Below are 14678 nucleotides of genomic sequence, written 5' to 3'. Positions count from 1 at the left end.
GATGTCCGACTGCCCGTTTAGGCCCGATCCCAGTAGGATTGGGCCTAAACAGGCAGTGGGACATCCCTCTCACAATCCAGGACTGCTGGCTCCCAATTGCTCACATAATGACCATAGCATATATAATGCTGCACACACTCAGTATCTAAATATCTTTAAATACAGAAGAGCTATTAGCAAAGTCATTTCTTGGACTCTTATTTGCAGCTCCTTAGTGAAGGAAAATCATTTCTCAGATAAAAACCCAGTACTATGATTAGAATTACCAAGATATGACCGGCCTCTGGTTGGAAGAATAAGATTGTGTGTTCATCCTGATGTGAGCATCCGTCTTAACTTAAGCAGAGTAGACCTTTACTCTCACTCTTAACTGTGAGACAAAACAGGCTGTGATAAACCAAACAATTCGGCATAGAAAGTAAATGTTTATAACTGGCAAAGTGTAAATGTAACCCAATTAACTTTCCCCTGAAAATAGCTGTTACTCAACCCAGACATATCTACACTTTAAATTTCTTCTATAAAAAAACACACAAAAATCATAAATTTATGTGGGTGTCAGTCAAAGAAACGCATTTTATAAACATGAGCTACTTAGTCAAGCTCATCTAAGAATAAAATCTGTCTTAAGTGGATTTTGCTCATGTAGTCGTTATACTCTGTGGATTTTCTAGAAGAATGTAGTCATTTTACTTCCATATATGAGGTTTGGCTCCTCTGGCTCCTGGTAGGAAAAACTTTCGCATTCAAACCGAAAGATCATCCATCAGCAAACTACCCCACTCCACCTCCTCATCTTCTCAGCTATTGCTTACTGTTAGGGAGTCAGGCTGAGGAAACCCTGCCAGGATGGGAAGGATTAAAATGTGAAGAGTGCCTACAGGTGTCCATCTCTGCCTGTGGCAGCGTGTGACGGGGAAGGTGGGAGATTCTGGGCCTAAAAAAAAAAAAAAAAAGCTGCCTGCCGAAACTGGTTTGGCTCAGTGGATAGAGCATCGACCTGTGGACTGAAAGGTCCCAGGTTCGATTCCAGTCAAGGGCATGTACCTTGGTTGCAGGCACATCCCCAGTAGGGGGTGTGCAGGAGGCAGCTGATCGATGTTTCTAACTCTCTCTCTCCCTTCCTATCTGTAAAAAAATCAATAAAATATATTGTTTTAAAAAGAAAAAGCTGCCTTACAAAAAGCCACATGCACAAAATAGATCATTTTGCCCGTGATTGTTCATGGACCAAAAGAAAAAAAAAAAAATCCAAATCACCCAGATTGCCTGTGACAGCAAAACCATTAACTACATTTAAAATATGATTCACTTTCTGAGGAACTTCCCAGAAGCAGGTCTACTGGGTTAAGTTGGGTTAATTCTTAGCTCTCTGTTAGTGGATTCCTCCTGTTAGTGGATTGTAAACAACCCTGAAGGCTTTGGTCAGGCCCCAGAAAAGGGTCTGGACCAGAGTGAGATTTTATCTGGGATTCCTGACACTCACCCTAAATGACTTCAGGATGAGCCTGTTGAAAGTTTGCCACCACTGGTGTCATTTATCACCTTGTGCTGCTTTTTCTCCTCATTGGCTCCCAAGCCTGGAAGTGAACTGCACATAAAGACACCAAATTCTTTGGGGGGGAAAGAAAAATGATCCGCCTGAAACCCTTTCGTACTTGAGTTTACTAGATGGCAATCCCAAAGTCTGCTGCTAATAAAATCTCAATTGCACTCCCGGTACAAATTGTATCTGAACATTGGTGAAGAGCTAGCTCTATTGTCCTTGTCCCGGAGCCTGGCTAAAAGCCCACGTGGCCTTCAAAGCATTCACTCGTGAATAATTAGAACTTGGACATGTGTGTGTGTGTGTGTGTGTGTGTGTGTGTGTGTGTGTGTGTGTCTTGACACATATAGATATGCATGCGAGACTACAGACGTGCAATGGAAGCAAAAGAGAAACAAATATCTTGAATGCGCTCTTAGAAGACAAGTGAATACTTGAAGAGCTTTATCTGCAGAATTTGATAGCATCTGTATGTGTTGTTTAACAGTTCCCTTTGGCAACTATGCACGGGCTGAAATACTGTGACTGTAAGAGGGAATGGCCTGGGATGTTATTGGTCAGTTCCTGGAATGCTGACTATGATATCATTTCCGGCCATGGGCCTGCCCCTCTGAGGGTAAACCCTGGCTCCCATTACCACGGCAGGGTCTTGGTCACCACGGGCTAAATCTGTTAGGAACTTCCTGTTAGGTAGCTTCCCGCATGAACGCTGCTGCCTGGGGGTCCTCATGAACATTGCAGATGGAAAATGGTCCCGTGCCAAAGAGATGTAATACCGTGCCAATGACATAGGCCTCTTGGTCAGATGTAATACCGTGTTTCCCCGAAAATAAGACATCCTCCAAAAAGAAGACCTAGCGCATGGCAAGATAAGACATCCCCTGAAAATAAGACCTAGCGCAACTTTGGGAGAAAAAAAATTAATATAAGACACTGTCTTATTTTCAGGGAAACAGGGTAGGAAAGCTTACAGAGCTCTGACTTCGCAGAGAAAAATGGAATAACGAGTTCAAAGCAGATAGCAGTACTTCTGTTTTTAAAGCACCTTTGCAATATGGGGAAACACAACAGCCAAACCTCTGAAAAGTCTCTCTGATCCACATGCAGTACCTGTCTGCCTGCATCTGGAAGAGGGGGCTTCAGAGTCCTGCTTGCTGGACTCCAGGCCCTAAATTAAGAGAGTGACAATGGTGATGCTGATGAATGGAGGCAACTGCTGAGAGAGGAAAGTGGGGAGGAACCGAGCCTCACGAACTCTCTTCCCTGTCTTCTCTTGGTTCCCACTGGCCCACGTTCAGAAGTGACTATAAAAGACAAGCCTGGCCGAAACCGGTTTGGCTCAGTGGATAGAGCGTTGGCCTGCAGACTGAAAGGTCCCAGGTTCGATTCCGATCAAGAGCATGTACCTTGGTTGCAGGCACATCCCCACTAGGGAGTGTACAGGAGGCAGCTGATCGGTATTTCTCTCTCATGGATGTCTCTAGCTCTCTATCCCTCTCCCTGCCTCTCTGTAAAAAAATCAATAAAAAAAAATACAAGGCTGGAGGGGAAAGTATGAAGGAGTCTGTCCCTGGGAAGTCCAGCTACCTACGATTTCCTCCTCACTGCCTTCTCTCTACTCTCTGTCCCATTCCCCAGACCTAAGGGAAGCCGCTTTGGTAGATCAGTGTTCTGCAGAGAAGGGTGCATTTCAAAGGATACCCTTGAAAGTCAAAACCAAAGGGAATGTGGCTCTAATTATGGGCAGAGCAGGCATCCCAGGGCACAGGGCACTCTTCTTGTCCTAAGGCTCTGGGAATATGTCTCCCCTTGAGTGTAGGCCAGGAAACAGGGGCCCTAGAGTTCAGCTCTGCTTTAGGGTCATAGATGGACCTCTTCAACATCAATACTGAGCTGCCAGTCAGGTCTAATGCCAGCTGGGCACTCCATCCAGGCTGTTAATCCCAGGGAGGCAGCTATGCTGGCACCCATCCCTCCCCTGATTGACTTTGGGAAGGAGGCCTGGCTATGGTGTAGGCAGTTGTCCCTGAAATCCAAAGAGCTCTGTGAAGACACTGCACAACTCCAGGTCCGGGTTTAAGCTAGAGGCATCTGTTGGTGAGGTGTGGCTTGAGAAACAACAATCCTAGCCTATCAGGAATGGGTGGCGGCAAGGCAAATGGTAGCTAGCAACCAATGCTGAGGGATCAGTAGAACAGATTCTTTTTAAAAATATATATATTTTATTGATTTTTTTACAGAGAGGAAGAGAGAGGGATAGAGAGTTAGAAACATTGATGACAAAGAATCATCAATCAGTAGCCTCCTGCACACCCCCCACTGGGGATGTGCCCGAAACCAAGGTACATGCCCTTGACCAGGATCGAACCTGGGACCTTTCAGTCCGCAGGCCAACACTCGATACACTGAGCCAAACCGGTTTCGGCAGTAGAACAGATTCTTTCTCAGGGATCCCTTTGCTGACCTCTGTGAGTGTCAGCATGCACATCCCTGGAGCAAGAGGGAAAAAGGAAAGGCATAGTTCCCAAAAGCCTAAGAATAAAATCAGAATGCTCTCTGGAATTGCCCCCTGACCCAGGAGCATGTGTGAAAACAGTTAAAATACAAGAAAAATAATCAAACTATAGGACAAGGCACTTAAAATGTAGCAGCGGAACTCAAGAGACAAGCAAATAGCCTCCTTCTCCTTTTCCCTGAATTTAATTTCATTCGGGACCCTCCAGCACCACCCTTCTTACCTCATAACTCTGGTAATGTAAATATCTTTTCTCAATTAGCTTCTAAGATTATTCAATGGCAAGGTAAGAAATGGATTCCTTTTTAAAATATATTTTACTGATTTTTTACAGAGAGGAAGGGAGAGGGATAGACAGAAACATCGATGAGAGAGAAACATCGATCAGCTGCCTCCTGCACACTCACTACCAGAGATGTGCCCACAACCAAGGTACATGCCCTTGACCGGAATCGAACTTGGGACCCTTGAGTCCACAGGCTGATGCTCTATCCACTGAGCTTACTGGTCAGGGCAAGAAATGGATTCTTACTGTAGCTTCCAATCAGGGTCAGATAACGTCATTATAAAACATTACACCAATTTTGCCGAAACCGGTTTGGCTCAGTGGTAGAGCGTCGGTCTGCGGACTGAAAGGTCCTGGGTTCGATTCCGGTCAAGGGCATGTACCTTGGTTGCGGGCACATCCCCGGTAGGGGGTGTGCAAGAGGCAGCTGGTCAATGTTTCTCTCTCATCAACGTTTCTAGCTCTCTATCTCTCTCCCTCCCTCTCTGTAAAAAATCAATAAAATATATTTATTTAAAAACAAAAACATTACACCAATTTTAAGAAAGAAGTGTAACACAGAGCTTATTTAAATTCTACTATATGGCTGATGAAAATCCTTCCATATGCATCCTTATTTTCTTACCACATTTAGTGATTCAGTACTAAGGCCCTGTTTTAAAACTTTTTTGTTTCTAACAAGTCAATACTGTAAAAAACGTCCATTTGCCATTTTCAGTGAAACGCTATATTGTTTTGCCCATTGGAACGTAGTCTGCATGGCTCTAGATGAAATTGTCAAGACTGTTTCCCCGGGGTACAGATACCTCAGAGATATTAACCCTCCTTTACCTTCGTTGTCAAGGGATACATTGCTTTTAACCAAAGGTCAGTTGGTCCTTCCTGACAACACAGTGGAAATAGACTTACCAGTTTCGCCCCCTGAGACTGGCTGTTAGCTACCGAAAACATAATTAACAACAGTCTGCCAGGCAACAAGGGCATTTTTTTGCTTCACGCAAGGAGAGTTGAGGTGCCTCCAATTTAACAGGGGCCACAAGAGCTAGTTATCAAATTGACAATTTTGACCTGACCTCGAAAAGTGGCTGTAAAACGATGGCTAGTAAATTAAGATAAATGCCAAGTCCCTCCGAGGAAACAGGCCTATGTAATAACTATCAAATGGGCCTTTGGGTTTGAGGCCAAGATTTCACAAGAAGGCTATAAATACCAGCCTGGCCACGAGGGAAGACGTGCGATCAGTTATTGTATACACAACATCACTGTGACTCACTTCCCTCAGCATTACGCTTGGCTGGAGATTTTAAATTCCTCTTTAAAAACAAGACTACTGTACCACAGGGTAAAGATTTTATTATCCTCAATAATGGGATTGAATATGCCAAGGCGCAGAAGCAGAAAATTAGATCTGTTGATGCCGGTGCCGAGACAGGGGGTTACTGAGAAACACGATGGGTCACACTGATGGGAGGCCCGTTGGGGAAGGGCCTGGCTCCAACCAAGAGAGGTGAGAGAAGTCCAGCTAGATCTGGTCTCAGCCAGTAGAATGGAGTGAGAACATGGACATTTATTGAACCTCTACTATTCCCGTGTTACTGGAATGCTAACCCAGGAGGCAAAGGCGCTGTGGAGTTAAGCGAAGAGATTACTAATCTTGGTCTCTCCCTCAGAGGCCATTGCCAAATAATGCCGAGAAGCCAGGAGTCACCACCTGCTTGATTCATCATCTTTGAATAACAAACCTTGGTCAAACAGGTTCCTGGAGACAAAATACAAGCCATAAACTTGCAACCTAAATTTTCTTTTGTTAAATTCCTTAACATTGAAAGTATTACAGATATTCCCCTTGTATTTTGATTTTGATTTTGATCAACTGCAGGGAGGGTCATATGAATCCTGAGCCTTCTTTCTTTTCTTTTCTTTTTTTTTTAATATATTTTATTGATTTTTTTTTTTTTTTTTTTTTTTTTTTACAGAGAGGAAGGGAGAGGGATAGAGAGTTAGAAATATCTATGAGAGAGAAACATCGATCAGCTGCCTCCTGCACCCCCCCACACACCCATTGGGGATGTGCCCGCAACCAAGGCACATGCCCTTGACCTGAATCGAAATTGGGACCTTTCAGTCCGCAGGCCGACGCTCTATCCACTGAGCCAAACCAGTTTCGGCTCTTGAGTCTTCTTTCATTTTTCCTGCTCATTCAGACTGGTTCCTACTGTGTTTGCTCCCATCTGTCTCTCGGATCTATTGCTTCCGGCACCGATATTTAGGAAAGGAAACATAAAAGAGGGTGTGATTTAAGTTCCTGTCAGTGCTCCAATTAAATACAGTGCCTTGTTCTCCCTAAAGCCCGTCATTTGGCCAGACTTAAATGAGATGATGAGATGTAACTCAGGACCCTCTGCCCACTGCCTTCCTCTGTGCTGACCTCCAGCCAGACCTGCGGGCATGACAAGCAAGTGACTAGACCCATGGTTGGCAAACTGCGGCTCTCGAACCACATGTGGCTCTTTGGTCCCTTGAGTGTGGCTCTTCCACAAAATGCCATGGCCCGGGAGAGTCTATTTTGAAGAAGTGGCATTTGAAGAAGTTTAAAAAATGTGGCTCTCAAAAGAAATTTCAATCATTGTACTGTTGATATTTGGCTCTGTTGACTAAGGAGTTTGCCGACCACTGAGCTAGGTATCTCCCCTGGAGTGTCCCACCAACCAAGGGAAATGGATGCTCTGCAAACTACACCAACACCCTACAACTGCCGATCTACCCTATCCCCAAGAGACATAGGCACAAGTCTACTCCGCTTTCTCTAGGCAAAAATCCACCCAGTTCTCTTAAGCAGGGAGGGAGCACGAAGACCTTAGCTTCTCTGGCTGCCCTATGACTAGCCATTCACACTTATGAATCATGCAAACACGAGCCTCTCTCTCCACAGAAGTCATTGACATTTACTTGTCACTGGTCACACTAGGGCTGGTTCTGTTTCCCTTAACGCAGTAAGTTGCCTATCACCAAGTCAATTCCTCTCTTTAAAGAGATCAGCCTTTCACACTTCTGATCTGGTCTTTTTCTGCCCTCCCCTCCCCCTCAGGTCATGGATTATATGGGACTTTTGAAATGTTGTCCTCCTGGAGGAAAACTAGAGAAGACCAACACGTTAAAGAGAGAACTGCAGAGGTCTATGCCGACTCCATGCTCTCCTTTTCTCTCACCACTGCCATGTACCTGGTCACCTTTGGCATAGGGGCCAGCCCTTTCACGAACATTGAGGCAGCCAGAATCTTCTGCTGCAATTCCTGTATTGCAATCCTTTTCAACTACCTCTATGTACTCTCATTTTATGGTTCCAGCCTGGTGTTCACTGGCTACATAGAAAACAATTACCAGCATAGTATCTTCTGTAGAAAAGTCCCAAAGCCCGATGTATTGCAGGAGAAGCCGGCATGGTACAGGTTTCTCCTGACAGCCCGGTTCAGCGAGGACACAAGCGAAGGTGAGGAAGCCAACACGTATGAGAGTCACCTATTGGTATGTTTCCTCAAACGCTATTACTGTGACTGGATAACCAACACCTATGTCAAGCCTTTTGTAGTTCTCTTTTACCTTATTTATATTTCCTTTGCCTTAATGGGCTATCTCCAGGTCAGTGAAGGGTCAGACCTTAGTAACATCGTAGCGACAGCGACACAAACCATTGAGTACACTACTGCCCAGCAAAAGTACTTCAGCAACTATAGTCCAGTGATTGGGTTCTACATATATGAGTCCATAGAATACTGGAACACTAGTGTCCAAGAAGACGTACTAGAATACACCAAGGGGTTTGTGCGGATATCCTGGTTTGAGAGCTATCTAAATTACCTTCGGAAACTCAACGTGTCCACTGGCTTGCCTAAGAAAAACTTCACAGACATGTTGAGGAACTCCTTCCTGAGAGCCCCCCAATATTCGCATTTTCAAGAGGACATCATCTTCTCGAAAAAGTTCAATGGTGAGTACGACGTAGTGGCCTCCAGAATGTTCTTGGTGGCTAAGACCATGGAAACCAACAGAGAAGAACTCTACGATCTCCTGGAGACCCTGAGGAGACTCTCCGTCACCTCCAAGGTGAAGTTCATTGTTTTCAACCCGTCTTTCGTGTACATGGATCGCTACGCCTCCTCTCTGGGCGCCCCCCTGCACAACTCCTGCATCAGTGCTTTGTTCCTGCTCTTCTTCTCGGCATTCCTGGTGGCAGACTCCCTGATCAATGTCTGGCTCACGCTCACGGTCGTATCCGTGGAGTTTGGAGTTGTAGGTTTCATGACCCTGTGGAAAGTCGAACTAGACTGCATTTCTGTGCTATGCTTAATTTATGGAATTAACTACACCATTGACAATTGTGCTCCACTGTTATCCACGTTTGTTCTTGGCAAGGACCTCACAAGAACTAAATGGGTCAAAAATGCCCTGGAAGTGCACGGGGTAGCTATTTTACAGAGTTACCTCTGCTATCTTGTTGGTCTGATTCCTCTCGCAGCTGTGCCTTCAAATCTGACCTGTACACTGTTCAGGTGCTTGTTTTTAATAGCATTTGTCACCTTCTTTCACTGCTTTGCCATTTTACCTGTGATACTGACTTTCCTGCCGCCCTCTAAGAAAAAAAGGAAAGATAAGAAAAATCCTGAGAACCGGGAGGAGATTGAGTGTGTGGAAATGGTGGATATGGATAGTACCCGAGTGGTGGACCAAATCACCACAGTGTGAGAGTGTGTCTGCTTGTTATATTTTCACCCTAGGTCTTACGGAGAGCAAAGAGATGACGCTGATGAAACAGATTTAGAGTTTTTCTTTCTTTTGTAAGGACAAGAAACGGGCATTGGTTGCCCAAAAGAAAGTAAAGGACAAGGGGGGAAATGGGCATTGCATATTTTCAACCTTTCCAACAAAAGGTTGTTATCAGAAAGAATTTATACACACACACACACACACACACACACACACACACACGAAGATCAAACAGAAGGAAGCTTCAGAGCAAGCAGAATCCTATTTTATTCACACTGCAGATGTTGCTGGTATTGTGACAAAAACCTACTGATTGAAAGGTCAGCTGCCAAGGCAGAAATAGCTTTACGCATTGTTCAAACAGTAAGGCTTCCAGAACTTCTGCAGAGCAGTAGCTCCAGGCAGGCTCTGTGGTTTGAGGTTTCAGTCATCTCACCTAGCTCCCCAACACCCCAAGGAGATGCTTGTGAAAGCTCTGGCCAGCAAACGCGAGCCAGAACTTCAGAAGCAGACACACGGCGGAGTAGCGATCACCACGGGCCGCAATCACCCAGGTGAGACAGTTTTGTTGTGTAGCATGAATGGATCCTATCCCCACCCACCCCCCCTCCCATCGATATATTTTTTAACATTTGTCTGGTTTGGTTACTATACCTTTAAACCAGTGACAGCTCCAGCATTGCAGAGTTGGGCGATTCTATTTTGGAATATCCTGTTGCTTGTCACCAAATGGATCTGCTTTATTAGTTACAGCTCTTGGCAGGAGGCTCTGAGTCCCCGAAACCACAGAGCCAAACCCAAATACCTGGCACGATGGAGGAAAAGCAGGTGTCTACTTGAACCCAGAGACAGTGTTTCCATTTTAAGACAAAAATGGCCAGCTGGTACAGCTGTTTGCTGTCTGGCCCTACATGCAATGTGTGCGTGGATGCCCAGAAACAAAATCTGCCCACGCCTAGCTAAGGCAGGAGAAGAGAATGCTGAGATGGTAAGTGCCAGCGCGCCTGCGCTCTGCTGCATCCCTGCTCAGACACATGGAGGACAGAAGGTGCTCTGGTGGGTGCAAGTCCTGAAGTGGAGACACTTCGAGAAAACGCAGGCAGGGAGATAAAGGATGGAAAGGGAGATAGATGGAAGGACCAGAAGATGTACTCTCTGATATAAATCTATCAATGCTGACCGTCAAACTTTCCTGCTAAACTGGCTGCACTTTCACCTTTCCTGCCCCACCCCAAGCCTTCGTTGCTGCCCGTCTACTTCCTTGCATGGCCCATCTGCACGTCAGTGAGCCTAGATGCTTATGCTGTTGACTTGCAGTACCTGCAGGATCTAAACAGAAACGGTTTGATCTGCAGAGGCTATGTACGTTGCCCCAGACCCCTGCGTTTCTTTCAGTCTGTACAAATTAAGCTAAAAGCTGGTCACCTTTGAGGCCACCGTCTACAGTGATTTTTCCCCCTTTAGAGATGTAGCTTACTTAGACATCTATAGTGATAAGCAGTTCCCAAAAGCACCTTACCTTCTTGGACTTTAGCGGATGTACTGTGCAACTTTCCCCATCCTCCACAGAGGAGGAAACCGAGACCTAGGATGATAAAGCGACTCGCCCAGGGTCACACCACTAGAGGGTTTCTATCATTTTAGCATGTCTAAGACAGGGCAGGCCAATTTTAGATTTTTCTCATAAGAGGGCTATTTACTCCCTTCAAAGTACATTTCCAAGGAAGGAACACGGGACTTGGTTGGCCACAGGGCAGGCTTTTTTTTTTTTTTTTTTTTTAAACATCTGGGTAATTGTTTGGGATTTGTCATTGTCTCGCCAAACGGCAGAAATTGCCCAAATGATTCCGATGTACTCCACCAAGTGCAAACCTGCGCTTTCTATTTCATGTACTGTTGTCCACACGGCTGTAAATACATGTGCAAGGGATCATCCCTGGTATGTTCCACACCTGTTCAATCTCTCCTGCAGACACACGAAGCGATCATACCAACATGGTATGATCATACTCAACTAGAAGATAATGAGCTTTAACCTGAGGACAAACACAGTCCTCAAAGAAGGGCACATTCACATAATAGAGCTGCAATCAATTCTCTCTCCGAGGGGCCTGCACCAAGGCTAGTATTTATCAAACACGGCTGAAGAGGGGATTGCTTTTATTCTTAAATCATATGTTGCTAAATCATTTTCTGAACAGTGTGTTCTAAATCAGCCATTGATTTCGTGTCAGCCACGTGGAGCACCTCGGGTTCAAACGACTCCACAAAACTGATAACGACACACTCACCGATTAAGTGGATTTTGTTGAGAATTTAATCATTCAATGTGGTCAACCGGAAGAACTTACCGTGGAACTTTGTTTTACGACAGTTTTCCAACTTGATTTGAGACTCTGTATTCCTTGGGATAATGTACTTTTAAATGAAGGGACTTTTCAACCTTATCAACTTCTCTTTTCAACACTTGAAATCAAGGCTTATGAAATTCTGACTGTGGAATGACTTTTTTTTTTAACTGGGGGACTCTGCATGCCAAGATTTATTACTGATTATTTATTGTTAGATCATTATTTAACTGTTAATAATGATTATTGATTATTGCTCTGACAGCATTGGTTTAGCCCCAGCTTAACCCCACCATGGAGAAGACACTTTAGAAGTAACTCAGAATCACATCCATATAAAATTTGTCTCTACTTCATGAAGTTTTACTTTTTCAATTGCTATGAAGAGGGAAAGATCGACCCTAGCAAACACTTGGAAAAGTTTTAGTTTTCAATTAATTCCAACCAAGGCATTAATATTCACTTTACCAAAGAAACTCATTTGGTTGGTTTTTGAGTTGGTGTTTGTTTACCAAAGAAAATATTCCATTCATCACAAACATTTCTCCTGGTCAACTTTTAAAAAACTGTGATACTTGGGCTTTCTTGGCCATTAATAAGGAAAAAAAAAAGTCAGGGTAAGGATTATATTCTCTCAGCAGAAGACATAAATTCCCAAGAAACTTGGGTTTTGCAAGACAGAAAAATGATACTTGAAATGGGGCATTATTGTTTAGCAATGGTCCAATAAGTAGCATAAGGGCTCCTCAGGCTAAAAGGACTACATGTGTTCCACAGAAAACAAGACAAACCCTCATGAAACCCCTCTCCATTGTTACAGCTCGTAAGTGTTGTCCTGGTTAGGTTTTGGGGTTGGAGGTTTTCTGGCTTTTGTTTTGCTGTGGTTTGGTTTGTGGTGTTTGTGTTTGGCTGTCTTGTTCTCACCTTTCCTACCACTTTCACCCCTACGATTTTCAGTCAAAAGTGAAATAATCTAAATCCATCCTCCATGGCTGCAGTTATGTATGCAATATACTGCTCTATACAAGGCCCTTGATGACCCTTTCATTGTAACTAACCACCACCCAACTGTTCTAAGTGGTATTCTTGGACCCTAACACCACTTCCCTCCAGCCCCAGCTGTGTCTATCTCAAGAACAGGTGGGCTGGGCAGCCACCTTGGGGGTTTGGCAAGAGGCAGAGCCTTTTGGACACAAATGGTACCCTCTTCCTAATGGCTTTATTCCTTCGGATCCTATTAAAGTAGTCCTGCAGCTTGTAGTAGTGTCTGAATCTCTGCTTTCTCGTCTTTAAAATGGGGATAACAGTCATTATCTTTTAATCCAGCAAATACTTACTGAGTGCCTGATGTCAGCTAGATCCTGTTCAAGACTGGGACAGAAGTGAACAAATCAGATCAAGCTATCCACTCTCGGAGAGCCTACATTTGAGTGACAATGCGGAGTCACTGGAAGGATTAAGTGAGATGATACATTCATGGCAAGACCTAGCGTACAAAAGTAACTGAAGACATTATTATTTGTAATAGTAGCCCTGAGCATGAATCTGTGTGCCAGTAGCTCTCTGTGGGGCCTGGCCACTCCGTGCCCGCTGCCCAGAGGTTCTCTGTGGCCCAGAGGCCCATGCATAGCCACATGCGGAACACTTGCCTTGTCGCCGGGGCAATGACACAAGGGTTCTGAGCCCTGGCCTGGCCAGAGGCCCATCGTGGTCAGGCGTGGAATATTTGTCTCATTACCACGGTGATTTAGTAAACATTCCGCCAGGCTGCTCACACTGCCCACTCTCAGGGGCTGCCCCCCTGGGATGGGGACTCTGGCAGGGCTGAGAGGCTTGGGCATTGCTATCTTTTTTTTTTTTTTTTTTTTGCTATGGAGTGACAGTTAATTTGCATATTATCCTTTTATTAGATACGATGTGTCTGTTCCACAGTGGGGCTCAGGATGCATAGCTACAGAGAAGTGGGTTTTTGTAGACTTGTGCCCAGGACTAGGGCTACAGAAAGATGCAATTAGTTGTCCTGGTCATTTTAGAACATTTGAAATTCAGCTAGATCACCACTTAGTAGGGCAATAGTAAAGGGGGCCTAAACCCCGGATGTTGGAGTTGGATTTCAATCCTTGAAGGAATGGGATAAAGACACTTTGGGATGGGAGCAGGGAAGGGAGGGAACTTCCAACTTAATTATTATATGCTCAGCCTGTCTGAAGACATTTGAACATTCCTTCTGGGTAATTTGCTTTGAAGTTTGTGCTACATAAAAAGCTCCAGGTATTTGAAAACAAAGTTCCCATTTTTGAAAAGCATGGTAAAGCTGCAACACAATGGAAAAGATTGAATTAGTACTACTAGAATCTGGCAAAGAACTGAGAATGGCTTCAGCCATTGCAGAGTTCCTCCCTATGGTGGTTGAAACTGTTTATTTCTGTGTCGCGCCAGTCCAGGAGACAACAAAGAGGAAAGTGAATGAGCTCAGATCTGTTCACCTCAATAAGGCAGCATGAGGCTGTCCTCCCAGCCTGCCTCTCACCTGCCCTGCTTCTGCCAAAGTGATCTGTTTGAAGTCCTCTTTGATACCTTTGAGGGCGCTGTGCAAGGAAGAGGACGTTAGGGGACCAGCGAGTTATTGCCTCTGTGCAAATTTTTCAAGTTAGATTAAAATTAGCACTGCAAGGGTTTGGAGGAACCTACCTACTGAGGAAAGAAGGCTTCTTTTCAAAGTACAAAGAAAACAATGTGTACCAAGGAGGCAGCCCACAGAGGAAGCGCAGTGAAAGGAATGCAATTCCTGTGGAATGTGCCAGACTCTTCCGCTTACAATGTTTTGTGGGGTTTTTTTTAAAAAAATATATCTTTTATTGATTTTTCACAGAGAGGAAGGGAGAGGGATGGAAAGGTAGAAACATCGATGAGAGAAATGTCTATCAGCTGCCTCCTACACACCCCCTACTGGTGATGTGCTCACAACCAAGGTACATGCCCTTGACTGGAATTGAACCTGGGACCTTTTAGTCAGTAGGCTGATGCTCTATCCACTGAGCCAAACTGGTTAGGGCCGCTCTGCAATATTGACACCACATGAATCTGGGTAGAATTAAGTTTACCCCCTTGTTTTTCCACGTCAGGAAAGGGAAACCTGGAGAAATGAAATTCCATGCACAGAGCTAGCTAGAAGCAGACACAGGACTATTACTGAAATCTCCTAGTTCCTAGTCTCAG

At 44.7% G+C, this 14678-nt stretch overlaps 1 protein-coding gene across 2 annotated transcripts in view; it reads left to right on the top strand.

Moving 5' to 3' along the window:
* PTCHD1 (patched domain containing 1) overlaps positions 1-12927 on the top strand; it is a 66292-nt gene extending 53365 nt beyond the window's left edge. For both annotated transcript variants that reach the window (XM_084869494.1, XM_084869495.1), the window contains one exon: positions 7436-12927. In XM_084869494.1, coding sequence (XP_084725620.1) covers positions 7436-9090 — 1655 coding nt within the window. In that variant the 3' untranslated portion in view covers positions 9091-12927. The remainder of the gene's footprint in view (positions 1-7435) is intronic.
* Positions 12928-14678: the final 1751 nt, after the last annotated feature.

Source organism: Pipistrellus hanaki (assembly GCF_964339955.1).
Source record: "Pipistrellus hanaki genome assembly, chromosome: X".
Lineage (NCBI taxonomy): Eukaryota > Metazoa > Chordata > Mammalia > Chiroptera > Vespertilionidae > Pipistrellus > Pipistrellus hanaki.
Note: the sequence above shows the minus strand (reverse complement) of the source record. Positions and strands in the feature narration are given on the sequence as shown.